At 34.4% G+C, this 12,480-nt stretch overlaps 1 protein-coding gene across 3 annotated transcripts; it reads right to left on the bottom strand.

The window, feature by feature from the left end:
• Positions 1-1,707: 1,707 nt before the first annotated feature.
• Positions 1,708-11,703, bottom strand: LOC125647798 (uncharacterized). Of its 3 annotated transcripts, XM_048874613.2 has the most exons (9): positions 11,565-11,703; positions 7,519-7,635; positions 7,056-7,233; positions 5,819-5,959; positions 5,547-5,629; positions 4,345-4,455; positions 3,240-3,359; positions 2,278-2,339; positions 1,708-2,062 (listed from the first exon to the last, which is right to left on the bottom strand). In XM_048874613.2, the coding sequence occupies exons 1-9, from the start codon at positions 11,655-11,657 to the stop codon at positions 2,035-2,037; spliced, it is 933 nt and encodes a 310-aa protein (XP_048730570.2). In that variant the 5' UTR covers positions 11,658-11,703; the 3' UTR covers positions 1,708-2,034. The 3 variants fall into 3 exon arrangements, with proteins under 3 accessions (XP_048730570.2, XP_048730569.2, XP_048730568.2); XM_048874612.2 differs by lacking the exon at positions 2,278-2,339 and having other exon boundaries at positions 4,345-4,428; positions 11,565-11,696; XM_048874611.2 differs by lacking the exon at positions 2,278-2,339 and having other exon boundaries at positions 11,565-11,696.
• Positions 11,704-12,480: the final 777 nt, after the last annotated feature.

Here is a 12,480-nt window from a genome sequence, read left to right on the forward strand (position 1 = left end):
TGTCGGGGAAACTTTCATCTAAATTTGTACCTTCCTAGCCCAGTGGTTCTTGAGAAGCTTTTCCCTATATGTATGTAAAACTTTTGATCCCCTATTGTGGCTGCATTATACCTCTGTGGGCCATGATTTTTACAAACTTGAATCTGCACTATTTCAGGAAGCTTTCTTGTAAATTTGTACTTTCCTAGCCCAGTGGTTCTTGAGAAGATTTTTCAAAAAATTTCCCTATATATTTATATGTAAAACTTGGATCCCCAATTGTGGCCCCATCCTACCCCCCGGGGGTCATGATTTTAACAGAATCTGCACTATGTCAGGAAGCTTTCATAAATTTCATCTCTTCTGGCCCAGTGGTCTTGAACAGATTTTCAAATGACCACCCTCTTTTTGTGATAATCACCCTTTTGAAGGCTTGGCCCTTCATTTGAACAAACTTTTTAACCTTCACCCAAGGAAGCTTTTGGTCAAGTTGGGATTTAAATTGGCCCAGAGGTTCTGAAGAAGCCGAAGATGTGAAAAGTTTACAGATGGATGGACAAAAGGCAATCGGAAAAGCTCATTTGAGCTTTCAGCTCAGATGAGCTAAAAATAAGGTAGTGTCATTTAAAATCTTCCCAAGAACCGCTGGGCCAGAAGAGCTGAAATTTATATGAAAGCTTTCTGACATAGTTCAGATTCAAGTTTGTTAAAACCATGACTCTTGGGGTCACCATAGGAGATAAAAGTTTTGCATGCAAATATGTACATGTACGTAAAAATCTTTTCAAGAACCACTGGGCCGGGATAGTACAAATTTACATGAAAGCTTCCTGGCATAGTGCTGATTCAAATTTGTTAAAATTATGGCCCTTGGGGCTACATGGGATAGGCCCACAATGGGGGACCAAAGTTTTACATACAAATATGTATGGAAAATCTTCTAGAGAACCATTGGGCCAAAGAATTTTACATTTACAATGTACATGAAAGCTTCCTGACATAGTGCAGATTCAAGTTTGTAAAAATCATGGCCCCTGGAAGTGGTTGGAGCCACAATAGGAATTAAAGTTTTGCATGCAAATATGTAAGGAAAATCTTTAAATATGGACCAAGGTAACTCTTGTGGGACTCTTGTTTGGTTTTTTTTGCACTGAAGAACGGTTCTTTACATCTTTTACAACATGTAAGGAGTACCGAGGACCTATTCTAACCCGGATCCCCACGGGATACAATACAAAATGAAAGAAATTGGGTCCCCTTGCAACTATTGAGATCATTCTGACCAAGGTTACAGTCGTGGTTGGACAGGTAATATTATATATGCTTCCATCATTCCTATTCAAGCTCAGAAGCATGAATATAAATAGTACTTTTTGTATGTCAAATGGTTGAATTCCTTCAGAAACATGTTGACATCATATATAATATTATCACACCTCAGACAAATTTTTTTAAATCTAATCGGTCAGATCTTGGTCACATGACGTGAAAAAAAAAACTATCATGCGAGAAAAATCCGTACTGAACGAGTAATTTATTTTCGAGTTGCAGCCGTGACAAAATTGTTGAAGCAATAAGTTGCATGATATAGACTCCCACATAAACAATTTATAGAGGTCATCGACGTGATAAATTCATTCAGTTAGTTAGTGACCTGATACGGAAAAATACATGGTGTGAAAAGAAAACCCGTATCGGGCTGTGTAACTAATAATATTAATCAAAGAATGCATCTATGAACAAAGATTTAATATTTTTCACATATTAACTTGGACATCTTGCAGTATACTAGTAACAATGCCTTAAAAAATTCATCACAATATACATTAAAAATAATCATGTACACAATTTATTTGTAAAATTTTTAATAAAAGTTGATCACCACCAGCTCTCCACTTTCCCAAACACACCGAGCTTCCGACTCCAGCTTTTACAACTTTCCAACAGGCTCTGGGATGAAGAGATGATCGAGCATTTGATACAACTGATTTGAAAATGTCACATTTTTCACAAGGTACAGTTTGAAAGACTTGGGACTGAATACCACAATGTATCCTAGGACTGGAAGCCAGTATGTCGGTACCTACAATGAAACCATAGGACAATATCTAGATCCTTCATTTGACATCCCTTTGCTATGTGACGAGTTTGGTTGGAACTGGCTCCATAAAAACGTGAAAACTACTTGTATATTTCATACATAGACATATACACACAGGTGCCGGACAAAGGATTACTTGAGCCTTTGGCTCAGGTGAGCTAAATTGGAGGAAATGAAATTTTTTGAAGAATATTTACCTTTTGACTAACTTGAACACAGCAGACACAGAATACATTGGTAACAAGAATAACTTTAATTCCTGGAAAAAAGAGAAGTACTTAGCAAACTAGTATATGTACTATCAAACAAGTATCAAAATTCTAGATTGATGTAATGATCGATGCAAAGTGTCTCTTTGTAAGAAAATAATGAGCTAATTCTTTGAATTTAATTGATTTGTGCTCTTCAACAAAATAAAACATTTGGTGAAGACTCTACATTTAAAGATCCTGGAATAAATCTAAATATTGGGGAAATGTGAGCCGGTGACCTTTATCTTTGACTTATAATCCTAAGAGCAATAGGGTTCATCTATTTTTGATGGGCTTGTGAGAAAATTCATACGATATTGTCCACAAATCATTTCTTACATTTTACTTACTGACCTTGACCTTTTGACCCCCAAAAAGATCATTTCTAAATTAAACTCTTCAATTGATGCTTCACTGCTAAAACAGCATTTGAGATATCTGGTAACCAGTTTTGTAATTTCTTACCATCAGTGACTTTGATACCAAAGGAAAAATGCATTGAGAATTAATTCATTTATCTAATTTATCAATGGAAATGAGTTTACTATTTATATTACCATAGAAATAATGACGAATGAATTTATTATTTTACTTACCATAGGAATAATGATGAATGAATTTATTATTTAACTTACCATAGGAATAATGACGCATGAATTTATTATTTAACTTACCATAGGAATAATGATGAATGAATTTATTATTTAACTTACCATAGGAATAATGACGCATGAATTTATTATTTTACTTACCATAGGAATAATGATGCATGAATTTATTATTTAACTTACCATAGGAATAATGATGAATGAATTTATTATTTAACTTACCATAGGAATAATGACGCATGAATTTATTATTTTACTTACCATAGGAATAATGACAAATGAATTTATTATTTTACTTACCATAGGAATAACAACAAATAAGAAGACGATGAACACAAAAACTGGAATTTCTTCTTTAGAGAAGATGGTCCCTGACTGAAGTCTATGGGTGACACTGGGAGATATAATGAGGAGGAACATCTAAATATAAAACAAAATCAAACAATGACCATATATACACTATATACAATACCCATACATGTACAATGATACACATCATACATGTACAATGACACATTCCCAGTACATGTAACAGTTGATACTGGTTAATACAACATCTGTCTGATCCATTTCACTGTTAATTTCAGTCCTAATATCTCATCCATTCACTGTTAATTTCAGTCCTAATATCTCATCCATTTCTCTGTTAATTTCAGTCCTAATATCTCATCCATTCACTGTTAATTAGAGTCCTAATATCTCATCCATTTCAATGTTAATTTCAGTCCTAATATCTCATCCATTCACTGTTAATTTCAGTCCTAATATCTCATCCATTTCAATGTTAATTTCAGTCCTAATATCTCATCCATTTCAATGTTAATTTCAGTCCTAATATCTCATCCATTCAATGTTAATTTCAGTCCTAATATCTCATCCATTTCAATGTTAATTTCAGTCCTAATATCTCATCCATTTCAATGTTAATTTCAGTCCTAATATCTCATCCATTCACTGTTAATTTCAATCCCAATATCTCATCCATTTCAATGTTAATTTCAGTCTTAATGTCTCATCCATTTCACTTTGAATTTCAGTCCTAATATCTCATCCATTCACTGTTAATTTCAATCCCAATATCTCATCCATTTCAATGTTAATTTCAGTCCTAATGTCTCATCCATTTATCTGTTAATGTCAGTCCTACCTGGCTCTCTCCCATGTTTGTTTTTTTTTACATAATATGACAGTGATACACACAGTTGATAAAAATATCAACATCATGACAATATCAACTGGTTTCATCATTATTAGGTTGAGCAAGCCCACAACATGAAGTGATCAACAAAGTACAGTATTTATAAAAACAATCCGCATATATCCTTGCATGAATTTGTGCCTTGTGAAAAATCTGTATGTCTAAATTAATGAAACCACAGTATGTATATCGACTTCATGAACTTACTGCGATGCACAAAGGTACGTATTCCTGACCGTAGGTTGGCAGGATGTAACTTTTACCCATTAAGTCTTGTAGTGTGGTTATACTCTTTGAAAAAATTACAGCAGAAATTATCTAAAACAAAAAAGGCCTTGTTACATAGGATTCTAACGATTTTCATTGTTACATAGGATTCTAATGATTTTCATTGTTACATAGGATTCTAACGATTTTCATTGTTACATAGGATTCTAATGATTTTCATTGTTACATAGGATTCTAACGACTTTCATTGTTACACAGGATTCTAATGATTTTCATTGTTACATAGGATTCTAACAATTTTCATTGTTACATAGGATTCTAACGGTTTTCATTAATTATAAAAATAATTCTTGATTTTTATCACATTATTAAAGGTGTAATTGTAGGAGTTCCTCATACATATACATAATTGCTAGATTTAAAATGATATTTGCAAACACCTATTGGATAAGAAATTCCTAAATTAGCACAAATATTAAAGAAAATTTGGATCTATGGATTCTTTATTCTAGTTTAGAAAAAAGCAATTGCACAATATTTACATTCACTCTGTTTTTTCCTTAACATCCTTACTAACTGAAACTGATGGCTAATATATCCTGTAATCTTTCAATTTCAAAACTTGGCTAATCACTGCTCATGAATTCATACACTTGACCTCAAACTTACATCACTGGTTTATTGTGAAAATGCAATTAAAATGTAAACATACAAAAAGGTCTTTCAGTTTTTGTACGAGATGATATAAATGTACCTTGAGCTTTTTCATACCAATTAATTAACATATATTTCATATAGATTTTGTTTCATTCAATATGCCGGTGTGAAAGAGGTTTGGGGTACTGTTTGTGGGTTTTTTCTGTGGGTTGATAAATTTGGCTTATTTTAGGGGTTGAATAGCTTTCCACCAAAATTTCACTCACCAGATATGCTGCACACAATTGTGACTTCAGGGTATTTGCAAGAGAGATAAAATTCCTTGTATGCTAAAATTATTAGCATATCTTAAAAGTTTGAACCAATAAATCGCCAAATTTTAGACCCATGGAAAAAAAGGTATACCATCTAATATACTTTCAAAAATTGAAAGACATTTCCTATAATTACCTGGTGTTCCTAGCTTTTAAATACTTGTCCCAAAATAAATGTCATTAGTAGATCTATGTCAAACCTATAATTACCTCACTAATTTGTTGTCTTATAAAAAAGTAAAATGCCAAGCCAGGACCATTATTGTATGAGCTGTTCTTTAGTTTCTGCATATCTACAAATAAAAATAAATATTGTTTAATGAACAATTGATTAGAACAACTGCTGCAGATCAAACAAGCATTCTGGGAGTATTGCATGGCAATACATAGTCCCCTAATGGCAGAAAAATCTTTTGTCAAGAATAGGATGCAAACTTCATGCACAATTTGTTAAAAATTCAATCTATGAAATATGATAATACCTTGGTAATCTTTTCCTGCCAACTTTTTCTCATTTACGACCAACTGACTGTAGTTAAGGATTCTCAATGTAAATTCACCTCTCTTCTCCCAGATAGAATTCTTCATTAACAGAATCAGCATTAACCTTATTAACATAGAACCTGAAAAATAAAATTATCAATGAAAAATTATTAATATTTACAAGCATAAACAAGTTTACACACAACAATCAAAATGACACAATTGTGGTCTCCTGTATCAATATCAAGTGGAGCATAGATCAATTAGTTATCATAATCAAAAAGTATCTGCAAAGCTTTGAGACAGGTTTAAATTTTTGTGACTGACCTGATAAGAGGTCTCCACATTTTTGCAAAACTTGTGGGTTTTTTGTTATTTTGGTTCTTTATTTTTTTGGGGGGGGGTGGGGGTGGGGTGGACCATGGACCAAATTACTTCAGAAAAATTCAATACATGTATAACTTTGGTGTCATCTGCTATAAATCAAAAAGTAACAATAGATGTTTGTAAAACACATATGCCCCCCATGGTGCAAAATTGAAAAGGGTTATACACACACATCATTTAATTGATAGTAGTATCATCAATTCAAAATATTGAGCAGACAATATCTTCCTATGTCAAGAGTGACCTAAAAATCAAAAGGGGTCATCTACTCCTTATGCTGTACCAGTGTACCAAGTTTGGTGTCAATCAAGCAAATAATTCTTAAAATATAGGAGACAATATATTACTATGTCCAGTTCAACTATTGACTTTTGATCTCAAAATCAATATGGGTCATCTTCTTCTAAAAATGTACCAGTGTACTAAGTTTGATGTCTGTCAAGCAAAAGGGTTATCAAGATATTGAGCAGCCAGTATATTCCAATGTCCAGGTTGACCCTTGACCTTTAAACATGTGACTTCAAAATCAATAGGGATCATCTTCTCCTGAAGATGTACCAGTGTACCAAGTTTGATGTCTGTCAAGCAAAGGGTTCTCAAGATATTGAGCGGACATTATATTCCTATGTCCAGAGTAGATTGACCCTTGACCTTTGACCTTTTGACCTGAAAAACAATAGGGGTCCTCTTCTATTCATAACCAACTCACATATGAAATATCATTATCATCAAGTGAATGGTTCTCAAGATATTGAGCGGACAACATGTGGTCTACCGACCGACAGGTGCAAACCAATATGCCCCTCTTCTTTGAAGGGGGGGGGCATAATGATAGAAAATTTTACTTACTTAAAACAATAGACAGCTGCCAGTCAATGGCTAGAGATTCGTGTATGGTTTCCAGCAGATAAAGATACGCCCCGCTGGGAGTGTATGTACATAGTCCTAATTCTGAGGGCAGCGGGTTCCCTCCACACTCCACTAAATCTACAATATCGCGACAATCCCCGTGGTGAGTATGTAGACTCTGAAAGTGGACAAACAATTCTCTGATCTGCAATCTTTATATCAAATGTGTTATTTTGCAGATGTACCTTTTTTAACATAAATATGTACCTTTTTAAATTCATTGTAGAAATTTGCCCATGATGGGTTGTGATTTTGCCCATGATGGGTTGTGATTTTCCCATTATGGGTTGTGATTTAAATTTGTCCACCAAGGGTTGAAATTTTGCCCATCATGGGTTGTGATTTTGCCCATTATGGGTTGTGATTTTGCCCATTACAGGTTGCAGTATCTCATTACACTTACATGAGTTGTGAAAAGAAAGCTGGAAACACACTGACAATTAATTGGTGCACTGCGTCTCGGTCCGGACACGAATTTCCTACTACTTTTTAAAGCTTTCTGGTACATGAATTCATGTTTCTGAAAATAATATAACACACCATAATTATATGCACAGTGTAATGTATACAAAGATAAACAAAACACGTGAGGCCCACAGGGCAACATTTCTAACGTGTGAAGGGGCAACACCTCTCGTCTGTGAAAGTGTAACATCTGTAACCTGTGAAAGTGTAACATCTCTCACCTGTAAAGTGCAATATCTCTCACCTGTAAAGTGCAATATCTCTCACCTGTGAAAAAGCAACATCTCTAACCTGTGAAAAAGCAACATGTCTAACCTGTGAAAAAGCAACATGTCTAACCTGTGAAAAAGCAACATGTCTAACCTGTGAAAGTGCAACATGTCTAACCTGTGAAAGTGCAATATATGTAACCTGTGAAGGTGCAACATCTCTAACCTGTGAAGGTGCAACATCTCTAACCTGTGAAAGTGCATCTCTAACCTGTGAAAAAGCAACATCTCTAACCTGTGAAAAAGCAACATCTCTCACCTGTGAAAAAGCAACATCTCTAACCTATAAAGTGCAACATCTCTAACCTGTGAAAGTGCAACATCTCTAACCTGTGAAAGTGCAATATCTGTAACCTGTGAAGGTGCAACATCTCTCACCTGTGAAAGTGCAACATCTCTAACCTGTGAAAAAGCAACATCTCTAACCTGTGAAAGTGCATCTCTAACCTGTGAAAAAGCAACATCTCTAACCTGTAAAGTGCAACATCTCTAACCTGTGAAAAAGCAACATCTCTAACCTGTAAAGTGCAACATCTCTAACCTGTGTAAAAGCAACATCTCTAACCTGTGAAAGTGCAATATCTGTAACCTGCGAAAATGCAATATCTCTAACCTGTGAAGGTTCATTTTTCATATAGAACTACAAAGCTCCATTCTGACCCCAGGGTCAGCATGTGAATACATTTATTAAAATCTACTTGACTTAATAGGAGTGAAATGATACACCCCTTCACGATACAATATGTATTGCAATACTTATGCCACCATTCAATACTTTCAATACAATACAATTTACAGAAGAAACCAATAATAATATTGAAGAAAAATTTAATTACCAAGATTCAAAATCACAATTTTAAAAGGAAAATGTTGCCAAACGGTAAGATGCCTGTTGGCTTTGTAGTTTACACTGATAAAGTTCATTGTTGTTTTCGTCAGCCTCAAGGCAAACAACAGTCTGAACGTTATTCGAGGCTATTTGAATTGTCCCTCATGCAAGTAAAAATAATAACTACAGGCTGAGCCTGATGTTTTTCACTGAACCTGTTTGTAATACATGTATCGAACCGAAAAATCGGAGCAATGAATCGAACATTGAATCGAGCGTTTATATTGAACAGTATCGATATTTCTGTGAATCATTTCAGCCCTATTTGACTACATGACAATGCTCGAGAATCTTTCAGACTTAATTTTCCAACATGATAATGCTCGAGTTTCTTTTCTTCCTTTTAGAACTTTCCAACATATTCAACATGATAATGCTTAAGTTTTTTTCTTTTAACAGAACTTTCCAACATATTCAGCTCTCTGAAAATTGAAACCCCTACATGGTGGTCTTCCTTTGGCTTCCGTCAAGGGGTACACGATAGAATCTACACTACATTCGGAACTTAGGATCAATCCAATTGATTAGCTTTTAGATTGATTACTCTGCGAGTTGTGTCCTCTGGGCTGTGTTCAAGATCGTAGCGGCTAGCCTAGGGGCTAGGTATGGTGGCTGATTTGTGCAATTTTTCACTTTTATATCATCTTTTTATTATTTCAACGCGAAAAGACAAAAAAGCAATATTAAGCAAATTTTCGTCTCAAAATAATGAAAAAACATCAAAATGATAATATCAGCTACTTTTCGCCTCAAAATAAGGGGAGGTTGATAACCTTAAAAACTAATTAATCTGCTTTAAAGTAATTATGTACAAAAGTAATACATGAACATCGGATCATACAGCTTTAAAGAAACATTATTTGATTTTACATATGTTGACTATGAGATAAATACATGATTACTTGGCTTTACATTTAAAATCATGTTGACTAATCATGACTATGATATAAATACTATTGGAGTCTTCCAGGAGAGAAATATGCATCAAACCATTTATAAATACTTTCATCAATCCTATTAAGATGTTTCTATTGGTATTTCGCTACTTTTGAAGTGTCTGTCTTTCTCTGTTCTGTCTGTCTGTCTGTGTACTAGTGTGTTGGAGACCTATAATACACATCCTAGACCATGTAACTCAGTTAGATGATACTATCCAGAAATTCTTCCATGACATGTGCCTCAGCCGATTGTTATGGTGACACAAATGCAAGAGAGATGGGAAAATATACTGAAAATCCAACCCAGGACAGTTTCAAACCTTGTATTGGGGTGGGGTGGGGGGCTATATACTGACTTTGTGCAGAAGAGGATTCTATACTACCAGGACTGTCACACTTTTCCCCTATGATGATAAAAATTGCCTGAGCCAGTTTATATCCAGTATGAAATTCTACATTTTATTATATATATATAATATATTCACACCCGTTTTAACCGCTAAATCTATATGACTAATCTCAGCGAGACTCTTCCTCAGGTTAGATATTTGGACTCTTCGGAAGAGGAGTCAGTCCAAATATCCTGCCTCGATGAATCTCGTTGAGATTATATCTATATGTCTAGTGAATCGATTCATGTCGACAATCTGTAGATCATAACAAATGTATTCTCTTTAGAGAAGTCGAGAGGCATAGCCTTCATCAACTTCTCTTCCAAAGCATTCATGTTTTGATTCTGGAAAACATGTAAATGCCGGAGTCGGTGACGGTTTATGCTTCGATCGACGTTTCGACTCAGATGTGCCTGGATTTACGCAATAGACACTCAAGTTGTTTCCAAACATTTAACAGCAATGCACAAAACCGTCACAAGGAAATCAAAACTTACTTGCTTTTAATCCATTTTCAACATGCCCCTGTCCCTGTAAATCACAACTCCGATTACGTCAGTCTGCTTTTCTCTTAACTGGTCCCCTATTGTGACAGCAGTGTTCGAAATTGATTTAAAACTCGGTATAGACCACAGGTCTATGCTAAAATAAGATGACATAGACCTCATCGAATTGGCATAGACCGCAACATTGAAAAAAAACCCACACAAATTTAAAACATCGTTATTTACTTTAATGTACTTAGAAAGCATATTTTCTTTCCATTTCCATAACAATGTCCTTCTTTCCTCATTACACTTATCAGAAGTCGACTTTTGAGATAACTCTACTGCTTTAAACCCAGAAAATTGGCATAGACAATTTGGTCTATCCAAATTACAATTGGCATAGACTGGTGTCATTTGACATAGACTCGTTCTATCGGTCTATGGTTAATTTCGAACACTGTGACAGCTCCCAAGACCAGTTAATGTAAACCCGGGACAGGGTACATGTTGAAAATGGATTAAAAGCAAGTAACTTTTGATTTCCTTGTGACTGTTTTGTGCATTGCTGTTAAAAGTTTGAAAACAACTTGTCTATTGCGTAAATCCAGGCACATCTGAGTCGAAACGTCGGTCAAAGCATAAACCGTCACTGACTCCGGCGTTTACACATTTTCCAGAATCAAAACATGAAGACTATGCCTCTCGACTTCTCTAAAGAGAATATAAGAAACGTAGCAGTTATGTAATGTCAATCTTAATTTTTCATACATTAATTTTAGGCCTAATTTCCTTAGCTGTTTTAATATTCCAAACATTCCACAAAATAAAGAGGTTTGTTCTGATGTGGTAGTGCTGTAAAGTGTGACATAAAGTCCATAGATATTGTTGAACAACCAAAACAGAGTTAATTCAGAATGAGTTTTAATTCACACATTCGAATTTCCTCTGATATGTAAACATAATATATTTTTTTATATCAAAATTGATAAAGTTGGAGGGGAAACTTACAAAGAAATGACATGTTGATAAATTCCTTTTCACATACTTGGTACACACACGCTGAGACGCTCTGAAAACCCTATTTAACTTTACAGACAACATTTTCACAACATTTCACGGCATGGGCAACTGGTAAATAACCGGCACTGGGTAATTCGAGTACCGTATTAGCATTGCCGGGCCGTTTCAAAAAAAAACATTTTGAAGATCGTAGGCGCTTGGATCTTAAAGAGGTTCGCACCTGACATTTGAAGTAATGTCAATTTTTTGGGAAGTGTATCTTAATTTCTACGTTGAAGGAGAATTAGGAAACTGAAAAGAAAAACTGAGGTCGCAATGGAATGCTTGTTCTTCTAAACTTGAACTTTTTGCATTTAAACTTGATTTGCCTGTTGATATCAACACAATATAAGCAACAGAAATCAATCATTACATGAAATAGATACATAATCATGTCTTCTAACAATACAGATAAAAAAAAAAGTTTAATACAAGTAATGGAAATAAATAAATACCTTTTTGCACTCGATATATGAAAAAATTCATATCATTTGAGATTTTTAAAAAAAGGCATATTAGGTCACGGTAATGTCAATTTCTAAAATTTCACATAATTTTCAAGGTCTTGTCTAATTAAAATTTAAAATGGAACTTTAAAAAAGTGAGGGTTGGAGACCAAATTATTGGCGAAAATATTTAAATTTTTATACAAAATTTCGAGTAAATTAATTTTTTACGAATTGGTGTTCTATTTGGAAAAATAATATATACGGTGTAACCATTGGACCAAGTGAAGCATGAAATGGTCATTGGCGTGTCCGGAGTGATAATCATACTTCTGTTAAGTACGGTAAATTATAATGCATTTAAAATATATATTATTTATGAACTTCCCCTTGTGCAAAACGCCCATTAACATCTAAAT

The sequence above is a fragment of the Ostrea edulis genome, chromosome 6 (genome assembly GCF_947568905.1).
Source record: "Ostrea edulis chromosome 6, xbOstEdul1.1, whole genome shotgun sequence".
NCBI lineage: Eukaryota > Metazoa > Mollusca > Bivalvia > Ostreida > Ostreidae > Ostrea > Ostrea edulis.

Excerpts from the sequence above, each read along its gene's own strand:
- LOC125647798 (XM_048874611.2), bottom strand. The coding sequence starts at position 11,657 with ATGTTGTCTGTAAAGTTAAATAGGGTTTTCAGAGCGTCTCAGCGTGTG. Across the intron at positions 5,960-7,055 it reads GCAGCTGTCTATTGTTTTAA|GTTCTATGTTAATAAGGTTA; the intron begins GTAAGTAAAATT and ends TTTATTTTTCAG. Across the intron at positions 5,630-5,818 it reads GGCAGGAAAAGATTACCAAG|ATATGCAGAAACTAAAGAAC; the intron begins GTATTATCATAT and ends TTTTATTTGTAG.